General features: G+C 43.6%; 1 protein-coding gene across 4 annotated transcripts in view; it reads right to left on the reverse strand.

The window, feature by feature from the left end:
* RBPJ (recombination signal binding protein for immunoglobulin kappa J region) overlaps positions 1 to 12,879 on the reverse strand; it is a 266,159-nt gene extending 253,280 nt beyond the window's left edge. For all 4 annotated transcript variants that reach the window (XM_054253440.2, XM_035293929.3, XM_054253439.2 and 1 more), the window contains exons 1-2: positions 12,837 to 12,879; positions 12,225 to 12,336 (exon numbers count right to left, since the gene is read on the reverse strand). In XM_054253440.2, coding sequence (XP_054109415.2) covers positions 12,225 to 12,256 — 32 coding nt within the window. In that variant the 5' untranslated portion in view covers positions 12,257 to 12,336; positions 12,837 to 12,879. The remainder of the gene's footprint in view (positions 1 to 12,224; positions 12,337 to 12,836) is intronic.
* Between the last annotated feature and the right edge of the window lie 4,954 nt (positions 12,880 to 17,833).

Below are 17,833 nucleotides of genomic sequence, written 5' to 3' on the forward strand. Positions count from 1 at the left end.
CCACTTATAAGTCAGAACAGGCAGTATTTGGTTTTCTGTTCCTGTGCTAGTTTGCTAAGGAAAATTGCCTCCAGTTCCATCCACATTCCTGCAAAAGACAGAATCTCATTCTTTTCATGGCTGCATCATATTCCATGGTGTAGATGTACCACATTTTCCTTATCAAAGCTGTAATCAATGGGCATTTAGGTTGATTCTATGTCTTTGCTATTATGAATAATGCTGCAATAAACATTTATGTGCATATGTGTTTATGATAGAATGCTTTATTAATATATTCCTTTGGGTATATACCCAGAAATGGTATTGCTGGGTAGAATGGCAGTTCTGCTTTTAGCCCTTTGAGAAATCGCTACACTGCTTTCCACAACAGTTGAACTAATTTACACTCCCCCTAAGAGTGCAGACTGTTCCCTTTTCTCCACAACGTTGCCAGCATCTGCTGTTTTTTGACTTTTTAATAATAGCCATTCTGACTGGTGTGAGATGGTAACTCACTGTGGTTTTGATTTGCATTTCTCTAAAGATCGGTGATATTGAGTATTTTTTCCTATGCTTGCTGTCCTACTTTCTAAGATTACACTAAGTACGTTACATAAGTACTTACATGAATGGACTCATTGCATTGGTGTGATCTCAGCTCACTGCAACCTCTGCCTCCTGGGCTCGAGTAGTCCTCCCATCTCAGCCTCCTGAGAAGCTGGGACCACAGGTATGCACCAGCACACCTGGCTAATTAAAACAATTCTTTTTTGTACAGACAGGGACTTGCTACTGGCTTCAAGCAATTCTCCTTGGCCTCATATCTGTATTACTCTAGGAATGCATGGGGGATTCTGAGGTCCACCAGACCCCTGGACCTATTCTGTCTCTTGCAGTGGCTCTGACAGCTGGGTCCACTGTGGGGCTCCATCTGTATTAGTAACTCTTTGGGAAGTCTGACATGGTTTTTTCTGGAGGAGCTTTCTAATAAATATACAGTCATCACCTCACTTCCCACCAAAATGCTTCCAGTTCTCAAGCAGAAGATGATAGTTCTCAGATAACACCATGAAACCTGTCAAAACCTCTAACGCTGGGGGAGAGAGTAAGGGAAAAAGAAGTCTATCATCAGCTACCAATGGTTATGCTTGCCTTTTTGTTCCTCTTCACTATCTTCTAAGCACTGGGAGTGTCTTCTAGGCACCACAGGGTGCATGCTGCATGGGAGCCTGGGTGGGTGTTGGCACTGCAATTAGCAGCTGGGTTCAGGGACCGCTGGAAATCACCCCTGCTGCTCCACCCCCAGGTCGCACGTGAGGCCCAACTGCAAGACGGGAGCCTTGGCTTCCAAAACCCGATCCTCCAAAATTTGGGCTTATGTAACTTATTTGTTTATTTTTAAGCCAGCCCTGTCCAAGTGGAGAACATTTAAGACTCCCTTTTAGAGAAAATTTGGATCTCAACATTATTATTAACTAAATCAGCAAGCAATGGTTTTGTAATATTTCCAAGTGGCACAGTTCTGTGGACTTAGAGCTTCCTGTCCTCGGTGGAATTAGATCGCACGATGGGTTCCCGAAATTGTTCCTGGGATTTCACTCTCACTCCCGCCTCTGCCCCACACATGCTGGCCTGAGTCTAAGGGGGTCTGGGACTTCTTTTACTTTTTGATACAGGGTCATGCTCTGTCACCCAAGCTGAAGTGCATTGGTGTGATCTCAGCTCACTGTCACCTCTGCCTCCTGGGTTCAAGCAGTTCTCCCACCTCAGCCTCCCAAGAAGCTGGGACTATAGGCATGCACCATCACACCTAGCTAGTTAAAAAAAAAAATTCTTTTTTGTACAGACATGGACTTGCTACTGGCTTCCAGCGATTCACTTTGGCCTCCCAAAGTGCTGGGATTACAGGTGTGTGCCACCATGCCCAGCCTGGGCCTGGGACTTCTGCACTGGAGTCCCCTCCATTTGAGAAGGGGCCATGGAGTCCCTGTTCTGTAACTGAGTCCAGTGGTTCTCCAGCTAGTACAGTTGCTGGGGCCTCTGGAAGTCACGCCGCTCTTCACAGAGCATGGTAAAACAGAAAACAGAAGGCGTATCTTTGGGTCAGATCAGATCACTTTATATTAGATTCTAAACACGGGCGCAGCATGTGCCAAGGGTCTGATATAAATGGCTGTGGAGATGTTCATGGCTGTATGATTTCTCCCCGGAAAAACACTGAAAACAATCTAAATGCTCAGCAAGAGTAGCTAATAAATTGTGGCCATTTTCAGTCTATCCATGGAAGTCATTAAGATTCGTTGCAGAGCCTTTAATAACGTGAGGGAAGTGTTTATGATTTGTTAGGTTAAAAAAAAAATCACATATGACATATGAGGGCAATGGTGTTTATTACATGTGCAGAGACTCTTAGAAAATATACTACAATTTTAGAAGAGGTAATATCCCTGAATGATGGCATTATGCATTTTTTTATTGCTTTATTTTTATTGTCAATTTTTCTAAATTAAGTATATATTACTGTGATCATCAAAAAATAAAATGATTAGAAGGTAGCTGACCTTCTCAGTGATGGTGGATTTCGGTTCACATTTTTTTTCTTTCTTTCTTTCTTTCTTTCTTTCTTTCTTTCTTTCTTTCTTTCTTTCTTTCTTTCTTTCTTCTTTCTTTCCTTCCTTCCTTCCTTCCTTCCTTCCTTCCTTCTTTCTTTCTTTCTTTCTTCTTTCTTTTTTTTTCTTTCTTTCCCTCTCTTTCTCTTTCTTTCTTTATTGAGACAGGGTCTCACCTTTGTTGCACAGGCTGGAGTGCAGTGGTGCAATCTCGGCTCACTACAACCTCCACCTCCCGTGTTCAACTGATCCTCCCACGTCAGCCTCCCAAATAGCTGGGACTACAGGTGCACAACACCAGGCCCAGCTAATTTTTTGTATTTTTAGTAGAGATGGGATGTCACAATGTTACCCAGGCTAGTCTTGAACTCCTGACCTCAAGTGCTCTGCCCGCTTTGGCCTCCCAAAGTGCTGGGATTACAGGCATAAGCCACTGTGCCTGGTGCACATTTTATTTAGATACCATTTTCCTTGGTCCTTACTTAGCTCTTCACCCTCTCATGGCTCCTCCAGGGAGGGGCTAGAGGGAAAGACTAGAATTTAAGATGAGAAGGATGAGATGCTCTCCTATGCACAGAGTCACAGTAATTCTTCCTGGGGACCTAGAGACTTATGAACATCTGGAAGCAGCACACATTCTGTCCAGATTCCCCAGTGTAAACTCAGAGTGTCACAAATCTGAGAAGGAAAGAAACCAGACTCACAGCAACTTTACATGAACTGATTCATCCCGTCTTCAGACAAGAAAGGGTTCCAGCAGGACACTCCTCCCCTCGCCCTATTACCGCAGCTTCCGCACCCCTAAAAGAACTTAACTGAAGTGCAGATAGACATCCTCAGGGTCTGGCAAGGCAGCCTGGTTCATACAAGGCAACTGGGCTGCACACGCTGAGCTTTGAAGGTGGTCCCGCCAAGACAAGCCTGGCTGACGCCTCGGGCCAGCCCGTTCCTTCAGTCCTTGTGGGTTTCCTCCATGTGTTAAATGAATGTAATGTGACCCGAAGCTTCTCCTGGAGCTATGTCCCATGACCTCATCTACCACTGCCTATACACGTGGGGAAGTGCCTGCCTCCAAGCGCTGAAGTATAGGAGGACCTTAGCTAGGCATGAGCAGCAAGGCTTTTCTTAAGACTGTTTATAGGACAGGAGCAGTCTTAGTTAGCAAGCATGGCGATAATTCCATTCAACTACATCCACCAACTGTTTACTGAGTGATTAGCAACATTCTGAGCAAAGCATCCAGGAATCCCCCCAAATTCCTTACAGCATGCCTCAGTTTCCCCCATTTGCATCCCATCTATCCCCTACTTTAAGGCTTGGATTCTTTTGTGGTGCTGTGGAGCCAGCAATGGTTTTAAAATCAGTGGGTCTGGCTGAAGATCCCGTCTCTGCTCTAACACTCACAAGCAAGTTGCTTAGTCTTCCTAAGTCTCATTTTCCCTGCCTTTGAAATAGGAATAATAAAGCCAGCTTCAGGGGAGAGTTCTTGAGTAGAGTTGCCGGATTGAGCAAAGAAAAGCACAGACACCCAGTCGAACTGAAATGTTAAATAAACAAGAACATTTTTTAGTTTAAGTATGTCCCATGTAGTATTAAGGACATTCTTATACTACAAAATTATTTGTTGTTTTTCTAACATTTCAGTTTAACGGGGTGTCCTGCATTTTATCTGACATCCCTATCCTTGAGGCTGAAATGATTTATTTACCTGAAAGCCCTGCCCAAGAGCTCATGAGTTCACTTTTCTCTGTACCTTTTTCTCTCAGGGTGGATCCCACAAAGTGCTCAACCCCTTGACCCTTGCATATCAGAGAGAATGAAGACTGTTGGCAGGTGGGTGGAGGGAAGGTCAGGATGCTCAGTTAGGGGTGCATTTACCCCAAAACAGTAAGAGAGTGCAAAGCATAGCACTGGCGTGCTGCTACCCCACTTCACCGACATCTTCAAAGGCCTTAGAGAACAGTGTTGTGTGCCTTCAACACACTCTTTGCTGCATGTAGGTTGGTCAGCTGGAGTGACACCACAGGGCCAGGAGAAGCCCTAATGGGGACACCAACCCCAGGGAAACCCCGTCTAGGCATGATCATTCCATTGACTTCAGAGGCCACTGCAGTGCACACTTGACACGGGGACTTTCCTGGAGGTGATTTTTTACACAAAGGGGATAAAGGTAACTGGGTGCCCCAGAAACCTCCCTACAACTTGCAGGAAACCAGGGGTGTGATGCAGGTCTGTGCTTCTCCTTCTTTCTTTGGTTTTCTGCTCCCTCTTTGTGGCTTCTCCCTGCTGCCTCCCCCAGACCCAAATTCCCCCTCCCCCAACTTAAGCTCCCCCAGCTTGTGGAGTGGAGGTGGGCAGGTGGCAGGTCCACTCTCCCAAGTCATGCACGTCACAAGCTGCCCAGGAGCCCTCAGGACCTCGGGTATAATTTTCCTCCTCTGAGCATCTGAATTCCAGGCAGGGTGCTCAGCTGTCATGGGCTTCGTGAAACTTTTCCATCAGGATTGAAACTGGGGCCAAGAAAGCGTGACTCTGCGGAAGACATTCACTTCTGCTATTCAGATGCACTTTCCCTTAGGTTCAGGCTTTAGAAAATGGGGCATTTACTCAGTCACAGAGGAAAGTTTTGAATTTCATTACAATGAGAAAACACATGAAGAGGGGCCATCGGAGGCTGCATTTCCAAATCTCTGCCACGTCTTTTTCTCCTATCCCTTTCCCTTCTCTTATTTACTAGTTTTCTTTAAGTGAATTCATTTTCCGTAATTTTTTAGAAAAATTTATTTTAAGCGGCAATATTTATAAAATCTAGGGTTTAATGTGATCATATATATGTATATATATAATTTTCTCCAACATATGAAAATAAATGTACACTGCAAATTTAAAAATGCTCATCTTGGCCGGGCACAGGAGTTTGTGCCTGTAATCCTAGCACTCTGGGAGGCCGTGGTGGGTGGATCATATGAGGTCAGAAGTTCAAGACCAGCCTTGCCAACATAGTGAAATCCCATCTTTACTAAAAATACAAAATTTTGCCAGGTGTAGTGGTTTGCGCCTGTAGTCTCAGCTACTCAGGTGGCTGAGGAACGAGAATGGCTTGAAGCCAGAAGGCGGAGATTGTCATGAGCCGAGATTGCGCCATTGCACTTCAGCCTGAGTGACAGAGCGAGACTCCATCTCAAATAAAGAAATAAATGCTCATTTGTGTATCACTTAAAACTACATCTCCGAAACACAGCTCTACTCATTGAAGTTATTTGAGGCCGGGGAGTCCTGCCTTATTTAGTTAAGAGTAGCCAGATCTGAGTGAGAAATTGACTCCATGTCAGTCACCAGAGGAAGTCCTCCCAGGAGCTCTAGAAATAAGGTATTTTCATTGGCCCTGTTTTACAGACAAGGAAGCAGACTCAGGTAAAGGCCATCTCACTAAGTGCAAGTTAGATTCAAACCCGAGCAGTCTGAGTTTGGAGTCCACACAATCATCACTCTTGCTCACCTCTTGGGAAAAAACACAGGTGTTGATACTACTGCTTGCCAAGGAAAAAAAAAACCAAAGGTCCTGTTGAAGAATGAATTCATTCAGTAATAAATGGTAAGTGCGTCCTTCCTGTAACTTCTAATGCATTGCTTGCAGCTACCAGCTTGCAGAGGAGTTGGATTCCAAAAGTTCATTTAAAAGCAATTTCCCCGTCTCCTTCCTCAGTGCTTCCTGCAGTACTTTGTACTCACCTCTCCTACTGCGCTTAACATGTCGTCCCTTAGTTCCTCACACATTTCCCTCCTTCACAGGGCTCCGGCTGCCCAAGGACAGGAACCTTGCTTTATTTATTTTAATATCCTCAGCACCTAGTCCAGTGCCCAGCCATGGAGACGCAGAGTATACGCATGTTGTATTAAATTACAAGTCATTTGTTTGGAACTCAGCACGCATTTCCCCAAGGAAACACATTACAAATGGGAATGGAAGCGTTCTGTTTCCAGCCAGCCCACAAAAATTTATTTAACCTGTCTCGTAGCCTACCAAGTTATCTGGAGCTGTAGGTGGGATGAAAGATATAAATCTTCCCCATCTCCTGGGTATAGGGTTAGATGTAAATAAAATTTCACATAGGTCAGTGTTCATTTTCAACTTACTCCAAATTGCCCTTTTTTCTGCATCTCCCAGCTATGGGGATCTCTGTCTCCAAGCTTCCTACTCAAAACCTACTGCAGGCCGGGTGCGGTGGCTCATGCCTATAATCTCAGCACTTTGGGAGGCCAAGGTGGGCAGATCACTTGAGGTCAGGGGTTTGAGACCAGCCTGGACAACATGGTAAAACCCCATCTCCACTAAAAATACAAAAATAGCCAGGCATGGTGGCACATGCCTATAGTCCCAACTACTTGGGAGGCTGAGTCAGGAGAATCACTTGAACCTGGGAGACGGAGGTTGCAGTGAGCCGAGATCATACCACTGCACTCCAGCCTGGCAACAGAGCAAGATACCATCTCAAAAAAAAAAAAAAAAAAAAAGAAAGAGAGAAAAAAGAAAAAACCCCACTGTAGTCCCTTACCCCAATTCTTTCTCCAGATAACCTACTTGTCCTGCTCACTCATCAAAATTTCCATTTTCTGAGTGTGGCTGAGCTCATCTGATTTTCAGTAGGAAATCAATCTGACAGAATTAATTCTTGCTAACCTGTGAATAACTGCCCCTAATATTCCTTCACTTGCCCCCACCTCCAAAGCCAGGCATATGGCTATGTGTAGCACAGTGGTTAGCACTGTGGGATTGAAAGACAGACCTGGATTTGAATCCCAGTTCTACATAAAAGTTATGTAGTCTAGGCAGAGTGATGTGACTCCTCTCTACCTCGGTTCTCTCATCTGTAAAATGGGAATCACTGTAATTATCTAGAGAGCTGGTGCTTTTATAACACTTCTCAGAGTTATACCATCTATCAGGCACAGTTCTAAGGACTCTTCATGTATTAATCCAATTTGTCTTCACAACAACCACCAAAGGAGAGTGACATTCCAAAAGAGATTTCTAATGGTCAGTTAAAATTAATTACTATTGGCCGGGCGTGGTGGCTCAAGCCTGTAATCTCAGCACTTTGGGAGGCCGAGGTAGGTGGATCACGAGGTCAAGAGATTGAGACCATGGTGAAACCACGTCTCTACTAAAAAATACAAAAATTAGCTGGTTGTGGTGGTGCATGCCTGTGGTCCTAGCTACTCGGGAGGCTGAGGCAGGAGAATTGCTTGAACCTGGGAAGTGGAGGTTGCAGTGAGCCGAGATCGTGACACTGCACTCCAGCCTGGTGCCTGGCAACAGAGCAAGACTCTGCCTCCAAAAAAAAAAAAAAAAAAAAAAAAAAATTATTATTATTTATTCCCTGCTTTCCTTCTTCCAAAAAGGCCTTTGAGGAAAGAATGCTACATTGATAAAGTTTCTGGCAGTGCGGATTGGAAAGGGCAGTCATTCCCAGGAGGAGACTTTTCAGGGCAAAGAGGGAATTGCTGCTAGATCACCCAAGGCAGAAAATTTATCCTGAGAGTCGATTCCCTTATGCTGTTCCTCTTTCCACAGTTTTTCCCCTTCCTCTGCCTCTGAATGTGTGGAATCTGCAAGTGGTCCAATTTTTTTCTATCCCTTTCTTTCTTTTTTAATTTTTTTCACACAGTCCGCGGCAGCTGCAGAGTGGTGGGGGCCGGGCGGACGGCGGCAGCTGTTTGTATGTATGGGACCTCTGTAGTCTTTGTGAGTCAGGGGCTGTCTGTATATATCACGAGCTACCACCTGGCAAGACATTTAGTTCCATCCATGTTGTTGAAATGTTTCCTGGATGATATCATCAATGCACAAGGATGGAAGGAGCTTTACGATGTGGATTTCCAGCCTTCGCTGTCCCCTGCCCCCCGCCTCCGCGGCCTTACACAGAAACAGTCTGGGGCGATTTTAACCTTCGGCTTAGCAGGCAACCTTGGATTTGCTCTCCAGTATTTCCCACTTACCAGATGCAGAGACCTAAAGCCCATGGCATATACATCGGAACAGAACTAGCAGTGTCGTCATGCAAAATCCCGAGCCTGCCAGTGACAGAGGCAGGCGGCAGCGCGCCCCTCAGCCCCCTTGCTGCGGTGGCCTTGTGTTGAAGTCACTGCACTTCTCTGAGCCTCAGTTTCCTCTTCCATCACACAGAGGGGTGGCTGCACTATCTCTATTCCCTCAGAGCTTTCGGACTCTTGGATGCTCTGATAAAGAACCCGGATGGATGGCAGTTGATCCTTTCTGATGTCACCCAGGGGTGGACAGTCCTTTGTGCCTATTGTAAACCTGTTTGAATGTGTCCTCTTCCTTAAAATTGAGAATTGTTCCCTTTGCTAATTATACATTTCTTGTTTTAATTTGAAATTTGTCTCACTCTGGCACCCAGACTGGAGGGCACAATCACAACTCGCTGCAGCCTCTAACTCTTGGGGCTCAAAAGATCCTCCTGTCTCAGCCTCTCAAGTAGCTTGGGCTATAGGAACGTGCCACCCACACTCAACTAATTTGAGACTTTTTTATTGTTGTTTGCAGGACTTCTGAAAATATAGTTAACATTCTACCCCATATTTCCATTGCAGTGATACCTTGCATACTGTATGGTGACATGTCTGTTTTAACCTAGGTGATTAGTTTTCAAAGACTTAGTGGCAGTGATATTCAATTTTATGACATTTATATTTAATAAATATTTCATATGAACCTCAAAACAAAAATAGGAAGGAAAATGATACTCATTTTTAAGAGTGATGAGATTAAGGATGAATGAGTCTAAATACCTTCAACAATATCTCATTACTAAATGGAAGAGGCGTGGCGCAAACGCAGGTCCTATGACCCCAAGTCTAATGCTCAAGCCACAAGATCACATATTAATATAAACCACCACCAGCACCCGAAACAACAGCAGCCACCCAGTTGAGTTTCTGCTACATGCTGGACACCTTACTAGGTGCTTCGCATACAATCCTTGAAGCAACTGTGCAGAGGAGGCATTATCCTCAGTTAAGAGATGGAAACATTAAAGTTCAGAAAGATTAAGCATTAAGATTTGCCTGATGGCTGATGTGTGCTGAAGGCAAAATTCAAACCCGACACTGTTCTTTTGACAGTGCTGCCTCTTGCTTAAATATGCATCAACTAAATCGAGAGCCAATATAATTTACTCTTCAGGATTTTTTAAGGTCCTGTAAATTATTGTTCCATGAAAATACAGTGAACAAAAATTACTGGTTGGTTGAATCACATTCAGCCAAATTAGATCTCACTTAACTGCCTTAAATTTTCTTATTTGTATCATTCTGCTTCACAGATTTTCTTTTACATTCTTTTTTTTTTTTTTTGGACAGGATCTCACTCGTTGCCCAGGCTGGAGTGCAGTGGCACCATCACGGCTCACTGCAGCCTTGACCTCCCTGGCTCAAATGATCCTCGTGCCTCAGCCTCCCAAGTAGCTTGGACATCAGATATGCACCATTACACCCACTAATTTTTGTATTTTTTGTAGAGATGGAGTTTTACCATGCTGCACGGGCTGCTCAAATTCCTGGGCTCAAGCAATCCACCCACCTCAGTCTCTCAAAGCCTTGGGATTATAAGCGTGAGCCACCATGACTGGCCTATTTTCCATTCTTTCAAAAATATCTTATTTTTTTTCTGGACCCCCGTAAAATATCTTTACTTCATTTTTAAGTGATGGGCATTTAAACTGAGCATGGTGGTCTTAGTTAGAACTTGAATGATGTCCTTTAGACTCCAATAGAAGAAAAGGATTCTAGCTTACCCCCCTCTTCCCTCATTCAGATTATATATCCTGGGATCATTTTACATTTATTTAGAATCTATTTTTTGGCCATCTTACCTAGGGGACCCTTGCCCATTTTTGTATCTGCATAATTCATCCATGAAACTTCTATAACTAACATCCATAACTTCATCTATGAAATGAGGACAGTGATTCCTGCCCTGTCCATATCTCATAGTTTTGGGGATGTTCAACCAAGTAGTATATAGGGAAGGCACTTAGAAAGGTGTAAAGAACCATCAACATAGACAATTATTATAGCATCTTTTGCTTTGGAAAAAGCTAAACTGCAGAAATGGAGTCATATAATTATTTAGTAAGACTGAGATTTGGATGTCCAAATTTATGTACTATTTATCATATGTAATAGGTAATAATGACAAAGGAATTTAATTAGTCATTAAATTATTTTAAAAGAGAATTCTTTTGCATAACTAAAAACAGTGCCTTCTTTATACCATAGAAAAACATAAAGACTAGTTAAATACTATGCTGTGGTCAAATACTGTACTAGTTAAATACAGTATAACACTATACTATATGTATTTAACTAGTCCTTTGTCTGTGGTATGAAAAGGGCATTGCTCTAAGTTATGCTTTCTGAGCTTCCTGCAGGCCTCCCTGGTTTTCTGGCCTCTACTGGTCTACAAAACCCCACATCTTCTGGAATTGCTATGAATTCTGCACTAGGCTTCTGATACAGAACACTTTCTAGTAGGAAAACACATTTTAACTCTTTTTGTGCAGTTCCATGACAACAATGAACTTTTGGAATCCATTGACTGAGAAAATAATGATAAAAGGACATTAAAAGTTTCTGTAAAACTTTTAAATGAATTTATATTTAGTTGATCACAACTGCATCCAAATGCTTTTGGAAGATACACAGTTATGCTGGAAACGTGATTCTACCAGGCGTGTGGTAGACACGCAGTAGATATTTGTCAAGTGAGTGCACAAATAAGAAGAGAATAAAAATTGGCAGACAGTGCTTGGGGCATATGAAGACTTGTGACCCTTCTGTCGTAACTCCACTCCCTGGCCACTGCTCTGAGAGCCAGAGCTAAGAGCTCAGAAACCACTTGTATTGTTTCTTAAATACCCAGTATACTGCAGGCACTCAATAATAGGGTACGGAAGGCAGGTATGTATAAATGAATAAATGCATACAGGAATATTTCTCTTGTCTTTCAGCTAAATTACAATTTTGAAGACAACTGGTATGATGTGGGCCTTTGTCCCTGGCAGAGCCCGGCATTGAGTTTCAAGAAGACAGCCTGCTTTCAGATAAACAACCAACTTGATCAGCATCACCTACCAACAGAGGCATTTCTGGAGGAGCTTATTTAAAAGAAAACATCTAAAAATTTAAATACCTAGAGAGACTGTAGATATTTTTGATTCTAGAAAATGCTTTTCGTTTCTCTGCAAGGTCATATGAAAGAAAGTTTGGAGTTAGAAAAATACGAGGAGACAAGAAAAGTCCTAAGAAGGAAGACATGTTGACAGTCTGGAGGCATGGGGAAGAGCATCTTGACCTCGGACGGTACAGCTTATCTTTTGCAGCCTAGGACGGATCTTCCGCTGAGTGAGCTAAGGCCTTATCAGAAAGAAGGCAGTGTGACCAGAACACTACCATGCAGAGATTTCAATCGCAAAGGAGTTGGTTAACTTGTTACCCCTTGAGGTGGCAGTGGCAAAAAGCAATTTACATATTCCTAAGTCATGAACTAAAGCATGTTCAGTATTTTTATGGGCAACATAACATAGATAACTCATTAGAGAATTCACTCACCTCAAAGATGCTAGATAGAGCAGTCCCGTCATCTCCCGGAGAAACTCAATACACGTTCTTCTTGGAGGCTCAGTGAAAGAGTCCCTGCCACCCAATCTGATGGCCACTTTGCCTGGCAGCAAAGGAAGTGAAAATGTCAATATGAAGAGGAAGAAATTCAACATTCTCTCTCTCTAAGGGGAAAAATGCAGACACAAGTCTTTTTTTTTTCTTTTTCTTTTCTTTTTTTCTTTTTTTGTGGGGTAAAGGGTTTGGAAGTGCTTTGATTACAGAGGGTATCTGTGAAGCCCAACATAAATTAATCTTTATTATTGTTTTCCCTCAGCTTGTCCTGAAATCAGAGGCCTGATTTCCACGTAACAGCAGACTGGGAAACAAATCACCGAGGGCGAAAAGGAAATAAAGATGCTACAGCTGCTTTCGGTTCATTTTTCTTTCATGTTTAGTGGCTGCCTTGATATTCCTGACCTCAGATATTTCTGATGAGTTAAATATTTAATACCCTAAATCCGAGGTGAGGCCTTCACCATCATTTGGTCCAGATTCGCAGCCTCCTAGCTCTGAAAGTTGAAGTATGGTCACCAGCCCAATAACCCATAATGTCATACTCACCACAGAGCAGCACCTTCAAGCTTAACCTCCTGAGCAGAAACTCAGCCTCTTCCTCAGCTTATCCTGAAATCAAAGGCCTGATTTTTACGTAACAGCTTCCTGGAAAACAAATCTGATGCAAAGCAACCGTCTATAACGTGCCTTTCTTAGTCTCCCTGCTTCCCTTTCTCCAGACGATTGTCAGCCTGATAGCTTACTTCATCCGTAGCGGGGAGCCTGAATGGATGTGAACTGGAATGCAGTCTTGGTCCACAGGCTGTGCCTCCTGAGATGGCTTCTGAACTGCACAGCATGGGAGCGTGACTACCTGAGACATCCTGGTCTTGCCACTTGATAGCTGTCTGACCGGGGCAAGTTATTTAACCTCTCTGTGTCTCAGTATGTTCATCTGTTGAATGGGGATAACATACCACCTCTTTCCTAGGATTGCTGTGAAGATTAAATAGTTCAATACATGTGAAGTTCTACAGATGACAGGCACTTGGTAAAGTAACATTGAACACATCAGTGACCAATGCAGGAAAGGGATGAATGAATTAGCAGAGTGACCTTGGGCATGGCACTTGACCTCTCTGGCCCTTTCTAGCTTCTCTTAACATTATGCAAAATTATGAACTCACTAGCCTTGTCGTAGGGTGAACAATTTGTCCTGATTTGCCCAGTGCTTGGCTGATTTTTAGCATGGAAAGTCCCATATCCTGGGAAACCCCTGTCACAGGCGAAGGAGACAGTTGGCTCCCTAGGCCTCTGTGGCCATCCTTGTGTTCCAGATACACTAACAGTCAACCCGTTGGGCCTTGAGTTTCTCTGTCCTGTGTCTCCCGTTCCACTTCACCACTGGGAGTGAATCCAGGCATGCATCGCAGACACTGTGGGCTGTTCATGCCGTTTTAGCTTCCCCCATCACCTCCTTCCTTGTTGGCAGAGTCTGGATTTTATCTTGTTCATTCACGGAACAGCCATATGCCCAGAAAAGGTGACACTAACCCCAGTTCACCAGATGGGGCTGAATCTTGATTAATCTAAGCCAAGTATGTAATTCCATTTTCCTTACCAGAGGCTGGTTAGCAGAGGAAAGTTCTATGCACTGGGATGGTATCTCTAGCTGGTAAAGCATTGAGACATTGTTGTGATGGTCAGTAGTGGGATGTTGCCCCGATTACATGCCCCTCCTCCCTGCCCCCAGACTTCTGTGCTGAAGGCGTTCATAACGCAGCTGCTGAAGGGTAAACATCTAGCACCAGCGGAGCTGCCCGGACCCCAGCTCCAGGCCTCCTGCTTTGTTGGCTCAGTGCTGTTGCCTTTGTATCTGCTGTTTATTTTGTAGCTTATCTTGCCTCTATGTGACCTAATTCTAGCTACAGGAGGCAGCAATAACAGCTCCATCCACTTTTCTGAGGACAGTGGACCATGGCAGTGACCAGGATCCAGGTCAGTGTGTAGCTGCAGTGCTGGTGTTCACAGTGGCAGACCCAGTGGGATCTCTTTTAGGCCGGCCCTGTGCTATGATTCTGGGTAAGCCTCTAAGCTTCACGGTGCCCTAGTCTTTCAGGGGATGCAAACTTTTAATAAATCCCATTTCTGCTTAAATCATGATGCCAATTTGCTTTTGCCTATACCGTATCACCTAAAACAAAGTAGCGTAAAGCAATCACCATTTATCTACCATGGGTCATCATTCTGGGCTGAGCTTGGCTGGGGCTGCCTGATGTAGGATGACCTCAGCTGAAATGGCTCATTTCTGCTCCATGTGGCCTGTCACCCTCCAGCAGATGACCCCAAGCTTGATCATATAGTGATCACACAGTGGTGTCAGGGACCTGAGGGAAAGAAAGTGAATGTGTACAAGGCCTCTTGAGGCTGAGGCTTGGAACTGTCACAGTGTCATATCTGTTTATTCCATTGATCAGAGAGTCACAAACCTAGCCCAGATATAATGGCTGGAGAAACAGCCTCTGCCTCTTGACAGTATGGCCAGTATAAAGGGAGAACAGTAACTGGAAATATTTTTTGTCAATTACCATCATCATCCAAAGCTAGTATTTTGTACTCCAGCTGATGCAACATGGTGGGAGATCAGGAAACAGAAGTAGGCCCCTTTCTTCTCAACAGACTGTTGGAGAACCAGGGTGGGATCTGTCTCATAATATCCCTTTGTTCCCTCATTCTGGGAACAAAGGCCTGGTTTGAGGAAAATGTATGTGACAAAGGCTATGAAATGCCATTAGACCCTACTCGGCATTCCTGGAAGTTAGATATGATGGTGCCTCATTCACCCACACTTTTTCTCCTTTTACTCTGGAAATCAGCCTTTTTCTTTTTGCCTTCTCCATGCACTTCCAATCAGGGTCTCACAATTCTTCTGACAAAGTTCATCCTGAGGTCTCCCTTTCTTCCCAAGTAAAAGTAAAATGATAGATCATTTAAAGGAATACCTTTCCTTATGGTACCTGCATTCTGAAAGCGACTAAATTAAGAGAGAGAGAGCAAAAGAGAGAGAGGGAGAAAGTCTTCTTAAAGTCACAAGGAAAATTATTAGCTCCGTTTTGGGCTGCAGGATATTCAGGAAGAGAAGTGGCTTTTAGTTCCTCATCTTTCAAGGATCTGAATGGCTTTAGGCAAGTGGTGAAGAATCAGATCTGCTTGTGGGTTTTCCTGGTAAAGCCCAGGATGACAAATGTTTTTACAATTCAAGCTAATTAGAAATAATTCAAAGTCCACACCATTGGCAGAACTCTCTTTAGTTGCCAGGTCTGCAAATCAAGTGAAAAAGGCAGAAAATTGAGTCAGACTCCATGAGGGTAAAGTTGATGCCTTGTCTTCACTTTTTCTTCCTCTGAAAAAGCCAGCAGGGTGCTCTGTGCACAAGGAAGGTTTTAAGCATACTCACTGCCTGCCTTTTCCTCATCTGGAAGGCAAAGCTCTTCAGAGGGGGCTTTTATTAATCAATAATTTTGGAGTACAATAACAGAAACCAACTCTAGCTATCTTGAGGGTAAATGCAATTTATTTGAAGAATACCAGGGAAGCACATCAAATCTGAGGAACTATAGAATAATCAGGCCTTGAGAAGACCAGAATCAAGACAACCTCAGCAACTGAAGTCCATGGGCCGTCCACCTAGAACACTGTGCTGAAGTGAGAGAGAATGTGACTGGTCCATCTTTAGACAGTGTTCACCCTTGACCAAATGACTATGGCCGAGGTAACAGGGTTGCTGGGAGCCTACGCCAGTGACATAGTGATCAGTCACTATGTCAGGAGATAGTGTCTATAGAATGAGTATTTATTATGAACCAAGCAGTCATCCACAGAATTACCCATTTGTAGATTGTGTGCATCAGTTATCTTTTGTGCATAAAAAAAATCACTTCAAAACTGGTTTTAAACAACAACAATCATTTTACTTTCTCATGATTCTCTGGGTCAGCAATTTGGGCTGGGCTCAGCTAGACAGTTCATCTGTTGGTTTCACTTACAGTTATTCTTATGGTTGTAGCTATCTGGTAGCTCAATTGAGGCTAGATCATCCAAAATTATTTCACTAACATGTCTAGAAGTTGGCATTTGTTACCAGCTGGAAAAACCTGTTGGTACTCTATGTGACTTCTCATTGTCTAGTAGGCTAACCGGAGCTTTTTTGCATGGTTGAATGAGTTATACAACCAAGCCTACAGTCAAGATGTTGAGAAATAAACTCCCCTAATGGGAGAAGAGGTGACATCACATTACAATGAGGAAAGCAGAAAGGGACTGAAAAAGTTTATAGAGAGTTTTGCAATCCAATCCACCTTATATTGGCTTCCATGTATATATATTCCCTGAAGCACAATTAATTTAAAAAATCTTTTTATTTTTCTTTGAAAGTAAGTAAATTACTTAGAGTAATAAAATTTATCCATAGGAAGATTTAGTTTTCCTTTTTATCTTTTTGATTTTTAGTTTTTAGAGTCTTGCTTTGTCACCCAGGCCAGAGTGCAGTGGTGTGACCATCACTCACTGTAACCTCAAACTCCTGGGCTCAAGTGATCCTTCTGCTTCAGCCTCCAATTAGCTGAGAATGCAGATGTGTGTCACCATGCCTGACTAATTTAAAACAGTTTTTGTAGAGGTGGGGTCTCACTAGGATCCCAGGCTGGTCTTGAACTCCTGGGTTCAAGCAATCCTCCTGTCTTGGCTTCCCAAAGCACTGGGATTATAGGTATGAGCCACCTTTTCCTGCTGGATTTAGTGTCTAGTTTTTTGGGTTTGTTTGTTTGTTTGACACAGGGTCTCATTCTTTCACCCAGGCTGGAGTCACAGTGATATGAACCTGGCACACCACAGCCTCAACCTCCCTTAGCTCAAGTGATCCTCTCACCTCAGCCTTCCAAGTTTCTGAAACTAGAGGCACCTGCCACCACACCTGGCTAATTTCTGTATTTTTTGTACAGACAAGGTTTTACCATGTTGCCCAGGCTGGCCTCCAACTCTCGGGCTCAAGCAATCTGCCCACCTCAGCTGCCCAAAGTGCTGGAAGTACAGGTATGAGCCATTGCACCTAGTGCTGGATTTAGTTTTAATTAGAAATTCCAACCTATGCTGGACATGGTGGCTCATGTCTGTAATCCCAGTACTTTGGGAGGCCAAGGTGGGCTAATCACTTGAGGTAGGGAGCTTGAGACAAGCCTGGCCAACATGGCAAAACCACATCTCTACTAAAAATACAAAAATTAGCCAGGTGTGGTGATGCATGCCTGAAGTCCCAGCTACTCGGGGGTCTGAAGCAAGAGAATCACTTGAACCCAGGAGGTGGAGGTTGCGATGAGCTGAGATTGTGCCACTGCACTCCAGCCTAGGCAACAGAGTAAGACTCTGTCAAATGAACAAAAGAAAGAATGAAGGAAGGAAGGAAAGAAAGAGAGAGAGAGAGAGAGAGAGAGAGAGAGAGAGAGAGAGAAAGAAAGACAGAAAGAAAGAAAGAAAGAAAGAAAGAAAGAAAGAAAGAAAGAAAGAAA

This window comes from Callithrix jacchus, chromosome 3, assembly GCF_049354715.1.
Source record: "Callithrix jacchus isolate 240 chromosome 3, calJac240_pri, whole genome shotgun sequence".
Classification (NCBI taxonomy): Eukaryota; Metazoa; Chordata; class Mammalia; order Primates; family Cebidae; genus Callithrix; species Callithrix jacchus.